At 36.2% G+C, this 15,345-nt stretch overlaps 1 protein-coding gene across 1 annotated transcript in view; it reads left to right on the top strand.

Moving 5' to 3' along the window:
- Positions 1-1,285: 1,285 nt before the first annotated feature.
- EIF3A (eukaryotic translation initiation factor 3 subunit A) overlaps positions 1,286-15,345 on the top strand; it is a 38,975-nt gene continuing 24,915 nt past the window's right edge. The window contains exons 1-7 of the mRNA XM_077126178.1: positions 1,286-1,494; positions 7,192-7,382; positions 7,550-7,686; positions 8,093-8,256; positions 11,519-11,718; positions 12,797-13,005; positions 14,434-14,605. Of these exons, the coding sequence (XP_076982293.1) occupies positions 1,446-1,494; positions 7,192-7,382; positions 7,550-7,686; positions 8,093-8,256; positions 11,519-11,718; positions 12,797-13,005; positions 14,434-14,605 (1,122 nt within the window). The 5' untranslated portion in view covers positions 1,286-1,445. The remainder of the gene's footprint in view (positions 1,495-7,191; positions 7,383-7,549; positions 7,687-8,092; positions 8,257-11,518; positions 11,719-12,796; positions 13,006-14,433; positions 14,606-15,345) is intronic.

Genomic DNA, 15,345 nt, shown 5'->3' with positions numbered 1-15,345 from the left:
ATTTTGACTTTATTATATACACAAAGGAGTCTTTTGATCCTGCCCCATAAAGCTGTTCCTACAGCTTCTCAGCATTTGTTGCTTATATGTCAACCCTGTCTGGCTCATAGCTTGTAGAGCAAACCTAGATATATAAAGCCATCTAAATATTTTTGAGAAAGAACTCTGAAATTAACTTTTTTTTAAATTTGTGATTTTTCTTTTTCATAGTGCCAAATTTAGATAAATAGAAAAACCTCTTTGTGGAGGCAGAAAAAACGAGGGGGAGATGCTTTTTGTGTATGTACTGTGGTTTCCTCATTTATTAATGTTGTACTCCCTCATTAATTCACAAATCCTAACCATTATGACAAAATGTGTAATAAATTTACAATAATTTATTCCACTGCTGCTTTCTGAGTTTACCTTCTGAGCGCATGTCAATTTCATAATGGCTTGAGAAATTAGATTGTTTAAATGGCCTTACTTCTAGATATGGTATAGTAATTAATCACTGAACACTAAAATTGTTAATCAATAATTTTTAAAACCCTGTAACAGAGTCTGCTATAAATTGATTTTTTTCTACTAATACTCATTTTTCTCTTATTTGTGACGTGTGCTGTATGTAAGAACGACGACACCGCATGTATTTTCAAACACTTTGTACGTCTGCTGCTCAAGGACTTTTGCCTTTTGCCAGATCGCTGTCCCTAGACCGTCCCCAACCTTGAGGTCTCAAGTCAAAAGTCGTCTTCTGTGGTAGTCTCCGTTCCTCAATCTCTGTGATAGCAACTTTCAAATTTTACCAAGATATGAAAGAAACGTGCTTATTTATTAATTGAGTCGTGTCCCCATTTCATGCTTGTCTGTCATGGGACAAGTCACCCCCATTTCCCGGTAGGGAGCAGCGATGGCATAATGAAACCTGATCAATATAATTCCGTTAAACGAATAAATTCAGTATTTTCATTTAATGAATCTTATTGTAACTTTGCATGAATTCACATAAATCATGTTAAAAACGAAGCTGAGTAGACGCCTGCATTTTCGCCAAACAAGAACTCTGACCCGTATCTCACCTTTCCCATCCCGATTCTCGCGCGAGGAGAACTAAAGGACCTGAGAACCGCCCAGCTAACGCCACCGGGCGAACCCCGCGGCGCCTCTGCACCCGCGCGCTTCGCAGCCACGTCAGCCAGCGTGCGCGGCGCCACCGCGTTTGCGCGCGGGGATGGGAGGTGCTCGCGCGGCGGGCCGCCCCTACATCCGGGGCCTGGGCGGCGGCGGCGGCGCCGGCGCCGCGCGGAGGTCACGTGGCTTCTTCCTTTCCGTCTCTGGCCGCCTGGGAGCGGGCGATCGCTGGCGAGGCGCGTGGAACGTCGCGCTGTTCCCCTTCGTCTCGGCTCCCGGCCTGGGGCCCTGAAGAGTTCGCAGACGCCGGGTGAGCTGAGCCTGCCGCCAAGATGCCGGCCTATTTTCAGAGGCCGGAAAATGCTCTCAAACGCGCCAACGGTGAGTGTGGAATCGGGGCACTCTGGACCCGGGCGGCACGAGGCCTCGGGGGTCGGGGGCCTGGGGCCTGCTTCCCACTTGCTCTGCGGTCTGGGCTGCGGCCGGAGACGAGGCTGATGCGGCCTGCTCGCCGCCGCCTCAGTCCGTAGTGGGGCATGGTTTCTGCTCTCACCCAAACCGACTGGCGGGATAGGAGCTGCGGAGTCGGAAACTGTCGCTCTGGGGATCCTTCCTTCCCCCTGCCGCCTCACAGAGCTTCGCGGGGTTCCCGGCCCTGGAGACAGGCCTTAGCCGGGCTGAAGCTCCTCTTCCACTGGTCTTCCAGGCCTCCGGGCTTCCGCTGTTTAGGCCCCGCGTCCCCAGCCGCCATCTGGGAGTGCCGGGGAGGAAGAAACATGGCTCCCTCCCAGGGACAATGCACGCGAGAACCTCGGCTCCACCTCCTGCCTCGCCCCTGAGCCTGGCAGTCCCACCTTCAGCCCTCCCTCAGACACCTCCGCCCCCCCAAAACTCGCGCCCGACTTTCCTGGGTCAGGGTCCACTTATCCTGCCACTTTCTGACTCTGGGACTCTGACCCATTTAACTTGCTTCCTGGCATTGGTTAGGGGCAGTTCTAAACCGTATTTCGAATCATAGAAGTTGGAACGGAGTTAATATCGAAAAAGGATTCAGATCCTCTTGCAGATAACAAAACTGGGACCTAGAGATAGAATAGTTAGTTGTCCAAGGTCACTCCGGGAGTTAGTGGTTGAGCCGGGAGGCTAAAACCAAGGTCCCTTCCCAACAGATCAGATCAGTCCTTTTTTTCCCCCCGCAGCCCTACTGCCCGGAGATTTTTATTTCCATCTGTGTACTTAGCCGTGGGCGCTTGCGGAAAAACTTGTGCGTGCTCCCAAATGAATTTTCTTCCCAAGTCTCCATCCAAAGAAAAGTCTTTAATTACGCTGGCATTATGGGGGTGCAAATATATTATGCGTGTCTGTGCTCTTTAAAAAAGAAACTTTCTTGAGCAGGATTTTCTACCTACTAGGTGTTTGGGCGCTGTAGCTCATTTCCACTCCGCCCCCCCACACAGTGAAGTTTTGGGTATTTCCATATCGTAAATGGATATAGCATGATTGTTACAGTTTTGTGATTGTGGAGCTTATTTTTTAGCTTGCTTGAAAATTCATCTTAAAGCCACTTTCAGCCTGTACATAAAGTTAATACTAATGATAACTTGTCAGGACAAGAGATTTATGTTGGTCATATGCTTGTTATTTTAATGAAAAATTGTAGTGGGAGAGGGAGGAGTAAACTATTAAAACTGCAATTTAAACCTTATTATCACTCATTCTAGCCGGCAGTCTAGTGATTAAAATAGGCCAGAAGTTTAGGACGTTTATCTGTAGGATAGAAGGTAGATTTCAGTTTAAAGTTCTGACTACAAAATAAACTGTAGCAGAGTTGTGAACATTTTTTTGATGACTTGAAACTTAGAATTTTATTTTATTGTGGCATACAAAATGACTTGCATGAAATTACTAGTCTTCATAGCTACTGTAAATCTGGTGTACAGTCATTTATATGCTTTACCAGCAGGTATTCATACATGCTAGTTGGAGGAAGCACTGTAATCGTAGTGGCCTAAATATTACACATTTGATGTGTTCAGGCCTTGTCTCCTTCATCCTTCCTTCTTAATCTTCATATGAATTTAGTATTTCAGCGATTTAAAAAAATCAAGATATATGTAATGTGTTCTGTTGACTGTCTTTGCTGTTAAATTTCTCAGTTCCTAAGTTGATTCGTGAGGGGCAAGTTGGGGAAGGCATTCAAAATTAAAATATGCAGGATGAGAAAGGGATGCTGTGGGTGGGGGAGTACTTGAATTTTGTATAGTTTAAAAAAGAAACTTACATTGATTCCTTGCTGCAATCTTTTTAAGCTGTAGGGTGGGGATTATTTTTCTGGTAGAAATGCCTTACTTTTCAAGTAGTAACTTCCATACCTTTGATCTTGTGAATTTCTGTACCATCTCTCAGTGTTATACAGTAGTGCTGCTTGGAAAACTTTGAATAGAACAATAAAAAGTACATTTCATTTAATGGAAATTCGTTTTATCTTAGTGTTTTATTGCAACTCTAAATCTGTTGCATTATTTTAATAAAATATGAATACATTTAAGTAGAATAGTCTCTCAAGTCTGTATATGAGAGCACTATTTTTAGGAAAAATAAATCATTCGGGAAGATGAGAACTTGGGCCAGCCCTTACAGGCAAGGAATTCATTTCCCACAATCATTTGAAGTAAGCTCTTTTTCCAGATTACATCTTTAATAGTGGCAGAGAAGCTACTCCTGACCCCAGAAAAAGCCTTTTAACTTGTACTCTATAACCAGTGACTTAAAAAATATAGTTGTTATAAATGGACAAATTGAATAACATTTTAGCTTATTTACTTGGTCTGTTGCACAAATAAATTAATAAAAATGAAGGGCTGGTCTCAACTTTCTTCATAGATACATAATTTCAGTCATTGTGTCTGGAGGGAAAAATCAGAATACCCTCCACCCCAGTACTTGTTTATAATTCTAGGTTTTAATTATTTCAAGAATATGAATGTGTAAATCACCAATTAAAAAGTGTCATAGTAGTGCAGTAAGACCTTTAGTGTATAATCTTTTGGCCTCAGAAACTTCTTTTCCTGATTCAGAGGAACTAAATATATATGTAAGGTTAACACAGAAAGACTCACTATCATGGATTATCATGATTAATTTACTATTAGCTTGGTGGATTACTGAATTTATTTACCCTTTTCATAAAAGTATTGCCTGTTTTTCTTGAAAAAATTTTCCCATTCCAGTTTCCTAAAAGGAAAATTCTTTGCCTGCTTTCCAAGTTTTTTTCTGGTTTTTGTTTCTTTTTGAGGGGGTGGTGGTGTGTGTGAAATCTGTCCTTTAAAAAAATAAAGAATATATCTTTTAATGCATTTGCTTTGGTTTATTTCAATCTGCTTCAAAGTTTAGAGTATGGAGTTAGGAATCATAAATTTTAATTGACTTTAGAAGTAAAAAATACTTTAATTTCAAGTTTTAAACAAGACTATTTTTTAGAATGGCATTAAGAAACCACACTCTCCCATTTAAAAATTAGAGATTGGGAAAGTGACACTTTTGTATTTTGTGATCACATTCTGGGCCAGCCCTTAATTTCAGCTCCATTTGTGCCTATTCCATCTTCCAAGTTTATTGACAGTGCTTATATATAGTAATGTGAGACTTAAATCCTCGTTATAGGATTGGAAGTTAAATATAACATGTCCTTTTAGTAGTGTTGTGGTTTTCTTCATGTTAAAAATAAATTTGTTTAAAGTTCCTTCCCCAAACTTTTTTGGCTATTAGAGATTGTTCTTGTTAAATATTTGAAAAATACCTAATGTACTGTAGGATTTTAAAAGGTAAGCTTATGGACACTGCAGGAAGAAGATAGGTCCCCCTTTAAAATAGGAAAGGCATATTACTCTAAGGAAGTAATTATTTGTGTTAATCTCTGTTTTACTTGGTAGAATTTTAAAATTTTGGTAGCAAGATTGGTTCATCTTGAAAATGGTTTATGTCTCACATAATGGCATAATTAATATTAGGTGTATTAACTTGAAATATTGAAGAGCGTTTTGTATTCATTAGTATGTAAAGGATATGAATTGATATTAAAGGGTGACTTAGGATATTGAGTAAAGGTCCTTATATTCATTAAGATATCTTGTGATTTATCTTGTTGCAAGTTGTTAAACTGTAGTGTTGAAATATTGTGTACAGTTTTTCTGTGTGTTGGGAAGCACCATTCCTGGAAGAAGTGGTAGCTGAATGAAGAAATTCATTCATTAAAGTCACCCCTTTAATATCAATTCATATCCTTTACATACTAATGAATACAAAACGCTCTTCAATATTTCAAGTTAATACACCTAATATTAATTATGCCATTATGTGAGACATAAACCATTTTCAAGATGAACCAATCTTGCTACCAAAATTTTAAAATTCTACCAAGTAAACAGAGAATTACTAAATCTGTAGCTATACTAACCCCCTCCTTTCTATATAATGCACATTTTTGCTTATTGTGTGCCCAGCAGTTACATGATAATGCTATTCATTGTTAGGTTAACTCTTAAAGTAAAAGATTTCTTTGTCCAAGATTTTTGTTTTCTTGTTAAGAAGAAAGTCAGCAATGATTAAAAGAATGGAGAGCCAGTACTTTAAGATATTTTAAAAAAGCAAACTAGCATTTTAGTATCCCCAATTTACTTTGCAAATGCATACTGGGAAGATTTTTTTGCGTGCGAAATTTTGTCGGTCATTGAATTTTTAAGTTAGAGTTAACGAGATGACTTCTTTTTGAGTCTATTAAGTGTACAGAAGAAAAAGTGAAAGATGAGAAAAGATAAGTATTAACATGGTCAGAAATAATTGATAGAAGAACCTGGATTTTGAAATGTTGCTGCATATAGAGTGCTTGAAGGATAGAAAGTCAAAGAAACATAAATTTCTTTGCTCTGTGTTCTAATATGGATTTTTTTTCCCTTCAGCATTTAAAAATAAACTTTTCGAATTGTATTAGCGTTTCAGAGTTACTGTGAAAATATTTGTGTTCTTTATGTGTGCCACACCCAGTTTCCCCTATAACATCATCTTATGTCATAATTAATGAACCAGTACTGAAAAAATTACTATTAACTGAAGGCTGTACTGATTGTCTTAGTTTTCCCTAATATCCTTTTTTTGTTCCAGGATCCCACATTGTATTTAATAGTTTTGTCTCGTTAGGCTTATCTTGGTTGTGACAGTTTCTCAGACTTTCCTTGTTTTTGATAACCTTGAGAGTTCTGAGTAGCATTGGCAGGTAGTTTGTAGAATGTCCCTTGATTAGGATTTGTCTACTATTTTTCTCATGATTATATTGGCATAGATAAATGGAGAGTCTATGTTAATGGATTAGAAAAGATTCATATTGTTAAGATATTAATTCTTCTCAGTTTGTCCTGTAGGTTCAACACAATACTAATCAAAAGCCCATTGAACTCTTTTGTAAATATTGACAGACTGATAAAAAGTTTTATGGAAAGGCAAAGGACCTAGAATAGCTAACACAATACTGAAGAACATAGTGGGAGAACTCTTTACGTGATTTCAAGACCATAAGGCTGCTATAATCAAGACAGTGTGATATTTGGCAAAGAATAGACCAATGGAATGAAATGGAATAGAGAGCCCAGGAAAAGACCCACACAAATACCAACTGAATTTAAAAGTACAAAGGCAATCTAGTATTTGTTTTTGCCTCAACTTGTAGCATGTAACTTGCAAAAATTCAGTCAAATGTCAGTGTGGCTGGTATGGCTATGAAGTCATACTTGAGCTTTTCTAGATTTGCAGGGGGAGGTTTTTTTCCTCATGACTTCAATTTATGGAACTTTAAATCACTTGGATATGGTTCATAGAGTGGACTTGAGTAAAAATTCAGTTTACCCATAAAGTATATTTTGAGATAGTACCAATCTTTCATTGTTTTACTTGGATAATTATGGCACAGGTTTAGAAATAAAAGTGTGACCCCAAAAAGATGGCAATTAGTTCAGAAATTGAAAGTTAGTTTAAACTTTTGTTTTAATAAGTAAATGATTTTAACTCCCCTGAATTACTTTTCAGAGTTTCTTGAAGTTGGCAAAAAGCAGCCTGCTTTGGATGTTCTTTATGATGTTATGAAAAGTAAGAAACATCGAACATGGCAAAAGATACATGAGCCAATTATGTTGAAATACTTGGAACTCTGTGTGGATCTTCGCAAGAGCCACTTGGCTAAGGAAGGATTATACCAGTATAAGAATATTTGCCAACAGGTAAAAATAGGAGAACTGGATTTTCTATTTTTAATAAATGCTTTTGGTAACTTTTTGACAAGTTTACCTTTCAAAATAAAAATACATTTTATATTATAGATTTTGCTTTTTAGACATTTTATGGTTGTTTCCAAAAACATTTTTTAACTTCTGATTTTTTTTGTTAGGTGAACATCAAATCTCTTGAGGATGTTGTTAGGGCATATCTGAAACTGGCAGAAGAAAAGACTGAAGCTGCTAAAGAAGAATCCCAGCAGATGGTTTTAGACATAGAAGATCTGGATAATATTCAAACTCCTGAGAGGTATATGGGATAAATTTCTGATTATTTTAGTAGTTAAATCAGTGCTTTTCCTTACTTATGTCACCATCCCCATTTGAAGTAGACGTTTCAGTAGTTGAAATAGATAAGAAAGAATGATTATCTTTGCAGTTTTAAATGTGTAGTAATATTAAAGAAGACACATGTAGGTAATATTCAGAGTTTATGAAGGGGGGAAATTGTATAGGCTTGCATGTGCTAATTTAAATAGTTGTAATACAGAGTTGGGAGATTAGGTGTTTGTCTAGGAAGTGTCAGCTTCACAATGTGTACAACGCAGGTGGGTAGGAAGACTTTGCACTAGTTTATTATGATTTTTTCGTTTTTTAAGATTATGTGGTAAAGTAGGAAATAATGTCTAAAATTAAAATTTTTTTTTGCCTTGTAGTGTTCTCTTAAGTGCTGTAAGTGGTGAAGATACTCAGGATCGTACTGACAGATTACTGTTAACTCCATGGGTAAAATTCTTGTGGGAATCATACAGACAGTGTTTAGACCTCCTTCGAAACAATTCTAGAGTAGAGCGTCTCTACCATGATATCGCCCAACAAGGTAAAAAAAAAAGTATGAAATCTGAGTAAACTGACTTGAAAAGCCAATTTAAAAATAGGTTTTGTGGAAGATCAACTGTTCAAGTTGAGTATAATCTCCTTTTCTCCATAATATTAATTATTTTTTTTATTCTTGTGAAAAGATAATTGGCATTAGTTTGAGTATTAAATAAATGACTGAATAAGAAATTTGTTTTGCTAGTAAAGTAGTTCCATATGAAATTTACTCCATCAATTTCTGAAAGTCCTTTAAAAATCCTTTTAGAAAACTTTTGTATTGTTTGCTAGTTAACTGGAGTTCTGGTTTGTGTCCACGGTAGAATATTCTTGGGCAAGCTACATGACTGAGTACTGGGTTTCTTTCTTTTTCTTTTCTCTCTTTTTTAAATAGGTTTATCATAAACAATGAACAAACATATAAGCATTCTTGACATACGAATATTCTTGACATGGTTACAATGAGTGGCTCACAGTATCATCACATAGTTGTGTATTCATCACCATGATCATTTTTTTAAACATTTGCATTTCTCCAGCAAAAGAAAGAAAAAAAAAACTCATACATGCCATACCCCTTATCATTCCCTTTCATTGACCACTAGGGTACTGGATTTCTAAGGTCTCTTTAAGCTCCAGACTTAGATGATTCTATGGAAAACGTGTATTCTACCTTCTTTAAACAATATTGAACATAGAACTAAATCTTGATGATCAGGACCGTCGTAATAAATACTTAGTTACTATATTCCGAGTCTGTGAAGGACTGTACTGTAAATTTGCTTTTTAAATTTCTCTTTTCCTTTGCTATCATTATTATCCTTTCATGCTGTTGGTATAGGTTTTTACTGTGCCAGTGACTTGAGAGTGTCTCTTGGCTTTTTTATTTTGGCATTAGCATGAGTTTGTATTGGCAGCATTTTAAAAAATACTTTTATTGAGATCTTCACACACATTTCATACATGGTACACAATCAGTGGCTTACAATATCATCGTATGGCTGTGTATTCATCATCATGATCATTTTTAGAACATTTGCATCACTCCAGAAAAAGAAACAAAAAGAAAAAAACTTTACATACTGTGTACTTTACCCCTCCTTCTTATTGACCTTGTTTGATTTTTTTTTTAATACGCTTTTATTTTAATCTCAGACTTTTTTTTTTTTTTTTTTTACATTTTATTGTATGGAGTAAACTTTAATTCTTAGTCTTAGGTGTTACATAGATACTTAAAGTTCTAGGAAACTACTAGGTTATACAAATAGCAAAGTATTTCAGAATTTAGAAACAACAGTTGAAACTCAGGAGTAAATGTGACTTTTTAAAGTTTTTTTTAAACAACATACAAAAAAGCAATAAATTTCAAAGCACATCGCAACAATTACTTGTAGAACAGATTTCAGAGTTTGGTATGGGTTACAATTCCACAATTTTAAGTTTTTACTTCTAGCTGCTGTAAGATACTGGAGACTAAGAGAAATAAACAATATAATGATTCAGCAGTCGTACTCATTTGTTAAATCCTACCTTCTCTCCATGACTCCATCATCACCTTTGATCTTTCTCCCACTCTTGAGGGGTATTTGGGCTATGCCCATTTGAACTGTTTCATGTTGGGGAGGGGCTATCAATAATGTGGGGTAGTGGAATGGAACTAGTTGATGTTCTGGAGAGGCTGGCCTCTCTGCATTTCAGAACTTATCTGGTCTAGGGACCCATCTGGAGGTATAGGTTTCTGGAAAGTTATCCTAGTGCGTGGAACCTTTGTAGATTGGCAGGAATGGTTTTGGTTGGAGTTTGTCAAGTTTTGGTATGTAGCAATGTCTAACTGAAGCATGCCTAAGAGTGACCTCCGGAGTAGCCTGTTGACTCCATTTGAACTCTCTCAGCCGCAATAACCTTATTTGTTATGCTTCTTTTTCCCCTTTTGAGCAGAATGGCATTGTTGATCCCACAGTGCCAAGACCAGGGTCATCCCTGGAGGCCTCTTCCACACTGCCATGAAGACTTTCACCTCTGGATGTCATGTCATATTTGGGGGGCGGGGGGCAGTGATTTCACTTGCAGAGTTGGGCTTAGAGAGGACACATTTGAGCAGCAAAAGAGGTCCTCCAGAAGTAACTCTTAGGCGTACCTATAGGTAGACTAAGCTTTTCCAATACATATATAAACTTCAGGAGCAAGCCTCAAGATCAAGGGATTGGCAGTATTTTTAAAATTAATTTTATTAGTTAATGTTTTAGAGCAGTTGTGGGTTTGCAGAAGGTACAAAGTTCCCATATACTCACAATATTATTAACATTGTTTTAATGTGGTATTTTTGTTACAATTGATGAAACAGTATTATATTAACTGAAGTCTATAGTTTCATTAGGATTCACAATGTTTTACAGTTCTGTAAGTTTTTAAAAAGTATTGTAAAATTCTCATTAACCATTTTCAAGTATACAGTTCAGTGGTGTTACTTTATGTTGCCAGTCTTTTTAATAAAGGGATGCTTTGCATTGGTTTATACAAGTTTTAAATGATTTTGTGACTAGGAATGTTTTGTTAGGATTACTGGAATTTGCTTGTGTTTTGCTTCCATGGCTCACATGAATTTTCACTTAGCATGAAACTTGTACTTTTTAAATAATTGTTGGAAAATTCTGACTTGAACTTAAATTTCATGCCTTTGTTGGGATGTTGAAATAGAAGTACCTTTTTTTGTTTGTTTTGCGAGGGGCAAGGGAACTGCAAAAATAATTCTCTAGTATTGCCTAATTGACAGTAGAAACTTACATTGCATTTTAATGATGGAGCAAGTAGTTCATATAGTGAAAACAAGTCACTGTAAACTTTCAGTTTGTATTATGCAGTTTTAGTTAGTTCAGAAGCATGTTGCTTTGAATGTAAGCTGGATATCAAAGTTCATTGATTGTATTTGAAGCTAGAGTTTTCTTCCTTCCACTTTAGGATTTGAAATGTTAGGTCTTTGGAAGGTCAGATCTTCCTAAGCCTAAATTTGAGTAGTTTCCCTTTTGTTTAATTCTCCCGGAGCTACAGTTTAAATTATCAGCCAGCACTGATGACTATTTATGTCCCCCCTTTGTTTTTTTAGGGTTCACTTAAAGTAGTCAAGACACATGACTGGTTGCTTCTGAAGGCTGATGAGTTTGGCAAATCCTGTTTAAAATAGCTGATATTAATATATAAAATAAATCTTTGAAATATTTAACTTGACAGTGGAGAGGACCTAATATGTCTTATAATTATGCTTATAGCTTTCAAATTCTGCCTCCAATACACTCGTAAGGCTGAATTCCGTAAGCTGTGTGACAATTTGAGAATGCACTTGTCACAGATTCAGCGCCACCATAACCAAAGTACAGCGATCAACCTTAATAATCCAGAGAGCCAGTCTATGCATTTGGAAACCAGGCTTGTTCAATTAGACAGTGCCATCAGCATGGAATTGTGGCAGGTATGTTGTGAACTGTGATTTTCTCTGTAGAATAGAACCTGTGTTCCTTATTTTTTTCCTTCTTTTTACATCATCCGTGCCACTCAACATGTAGTTCATGGACTCATACCAGTCTGAACTGTTACTAGACAGCGATGGAATAAATACTGATGAGAATAAGCGTTCACAAACTTTTTGTAGTACTTTAACAGTAATTGTATTACTTATAGCAATTTCTCAGTAATTTTGTTATTAATAAAAACTTGAACTTTATTTTTCTTCATTACTTTTGCAATACTTTATTGTGTTTTATAAAAGTATTGGTTGGTAACAGATTGAAAACTAAAAAGAAAATTTCAGTGCAGATAGCCTGCATTAGATTATCTCTGAGATAGCTAAGTGTTGGTTTTCTTAACTATGTATATGTGCTGAATATTATACATTGGAGATCTCAGTGGTATTGGCAGTTCTGTCCTCTGCCTGGCCTTTTTCCCCCTAAGAATCCTGAAAGGACTTTTTACATGATTTCATAGCCATATAACTTTAAGATTTTATATATTTGACAAAGAGTGTCTAACAAATTACAGAGACGCTAAAAATTGGTTGGATTTCAGCCAACTGGGAACATGATTGATTTGATATTCTGTTCTCTCTAATATTTTATTTCTCTGTAGGGACATCCATCTTAAAATAAATGGTCGGTATAGAAAAAAATGGATATGTTAAAAGAATTTGAAAATATTCATCCCTTATCTCATCACTCAGAAATAACCACTATATAGTTTGTCATACATCCTTCTGGATTTTTTTTCCAATGTATATCCTCCCTCCCCATTGTATGATAATATATATATTTTTTCACGTTCTCCCTATCTACTTTATAGTTTTTCCTAAGAACTTTACAAGTTTAAGGATTTAGTGTATTTGTAATAACGGCAATTTTCTGAAATAAATCATATATTGAATGTATAGATGAATAAAAAGAACCACACATGAAGGCATTAATCTTTTTACCTGTTTTATGTTAGAGTTCATGAAGAGACTTAAATGAGACATTTTTGTTTAGAATGTAATGACTAATTTATATTACTAACTTTAGGAAGCTTTCAAAGCTGTGGAAGACATTCATGGATTATTCTCCTTGTCAAAAAAACCACCAAAACCTCAGTTAATGGCAAATTACTATAACAAAGTCTCGACTGTGTTTTGGAAATCTGGAAATGCTCTTTTTCATGCATCCACACTCCATCGTCTTTACCACTTGTCTAGGGAAATGAGGAAGAATCTTACCCAAGATGAGATGCAACGGTAAGAGTTACATTCAGGTAGTGTTGAAATGACAAATATACCAAATGTCATGGTAGCATGTTCTAGGCCAGGTTTTTCTCGTCCTTGGCATTATTGCCATTTTGGGTTGGATACTTCTTTGTCATGGGGTGGCTATCCTGTGCATTGTGTAGGAAGTTCAGTAGCATCCCTGGTCTCTACCCATGAGATGCCAGTAGCACCCTTCCCCAGTTGTAAAACCAGATTTTGCTCTTTTTTGGGCTGTATGCCTGGTCTTTAGTAACTATCTTTTTTCTGATTAAAAAAAACTAGCAACCCTGTCAAAAGCCCAATTGACAGAATTGAATTTTGGGAAGACACTATTAAGATAAAAGCTTTCTGTCCACGTATTTAGAGTATTTAGAGTCTATTCTTAGAAAAAATTAGGCAATTAAGATAAATATTTCCATCAAGTCACTTTTTTTCCTGATTTATAAAGTATTAAATATAGAATATTTGGGACATATATAGGAGAGACTATCACAGAAAAAGTTAATCTAAAGGACTTTTAAAAAATTATATAGCCTTTTTTCTATCAGGTTGTATTTTTATACATTTCATTTTTATTTATACAGTTCATACCAAATATTCTCTCATTTGTAGACCACATTATTTTGGTATCACAAAACTACATGCACCTGATTCTTTTTCTTACAGTTTTATAACAATTTATGTAACCAACTAATGAATTCTCCTAGTATGTTTTCCTTGGCCCCTTGTGTCCCTTATATTATTCATGTCTGTTTGGTATAAGAAAAAACTTGGTCTTGTTTTAGAAAATTCTGTAGTAAGTAGCTCTATGTGCATTATTTTATTTAATTTTCACAAAAGGCTTGTGATTCAGGAAATTGAGTATCTTGCCTCAGTCTTAGAAATGAGGAAGCTGAGATTACAACTCTGGATTCTTAGGCTTTAGAAAAGCCACAAATCCTTAGTGTTTGACAGTGCTCTGAATTCAGTCTTTCTTGTGTTGTTGGGAAGCTCAATCTTAGTACATCATGTTCCTCTCAGTAATTGTGCTTTCGTATATGGTCTGTCTAATTTTTCTCCCTTTATCATGGCCATTTTTTTCCCCATAGATTTTAAAACTGACTTGATTATTTTTGTAAGGAAATGTGGGACATTTGAGTGTGCCTTTTGCTCATTTAAACATAATATTTTTTTATAGCAGGAGGTCATTTATAATAGTAATTGGGTGGATTAAAAATAAGTTCTGATTCTCCAAGTACTCGTTTTAGCAGTTCATTTCCTTTAAATAATCTCACATTGTGAGGATCTGTTATATTTAAGAGTGTAGTTGCATGATGTATATATTTAGCATGGCATAACTTGCTGGATGATTAAAGAGAATTGCTTTTCTGTTCATTAAGTAACATTTACAAATTTAATATTGTAACTTTTTCTCCCCAGGATGTCTACTAGAGTCCTTTTGGCCACTCTGTCCATCCCTATTACCCCTGAGCGTACCGATATTGCTCGTCTTCTTGATATGGATGGCATTATAGTTGAAAAACAACGTCGCCTTGCAACACTACTAGGTCTTCAGGCCCCGCCAACACGAATTGGCCTTATTAATGATATGGTTGGTATCACTTAGAGCATTTTTATAGTTTTGGCAGGAAAACTTTATGGTTAAGTAAACTAATTCATGATAAAACCCTAGAAATTCTGATTCATGGCCAAGGAGTTTTGAACCACTGGTATAAACCAGCATTGTGTTCAGATGAAATGATTCATCTCTGGTGGGTGAGCTAGGATAAATTAGTGAGGGCTTAGATGTAACTGATGAGGCTTGGACTGGTTCTGAAGAATAGTATGGACCACCATTACTACTACTCTTTCATTCTTCAGAAATTTATTGAGGGCTTTTTATGTGCCAGGCAGATTATACTTAAATGGAACTTGCATTCTAGGAAAGCTTAGATTCTAGGGGTTCTGATTCACAGTAGCCTAACTTAGTGGCTATTTCAGTAATCACCTCCATTGTTCCACTTGGACAAGAGAATAAAAGCAACAAGTGCTAGAGAAAAGTATTAAGGAAAAATTAACTTGGCTGAATGTTTACAAAATGCAGTTTGAAGGTACCCGCCAATTTGTGAGTAGAACAATTGAAATGCCAGAGATAACAGGAAGTATTAGGAACATGCTCTGAGACCACACCAGTAAAAACCAGGTGAAGGCCTCACTATTCTGGAAAAATCCAATCAGTTAAGGTAAGAACTATAATAAACTTTCTTTTATAGTGGCATTTTTTCCCTTTAATATGTTTTCTGTTGTGTTAGTCCAGTTCTCTTTTAATTCACTCCAAATACAGGATTAATC

Source organism: Tamandua tetradactyla, chromosome 13 (genome assembly GCF_023851605.1).
Source record: "Tamandua tetradactyla isolate mTamTet1 chromosome 13, mTamTet1.pri, whole genome shotgun sequence".
NCBI classification, from domain to species: domain Eukaryota; kingdom Metazoa; phylum Chordata; class Mammalia; order Pilosa; family Myrmecophagidae; genus Tamandua; species Tamandua tetradactyla.
The sequence above is the reverse complement of the archived record's forward strand: the minus strand, read 5'-3'. Positions and strand labels throughout refer to the sequence as shown.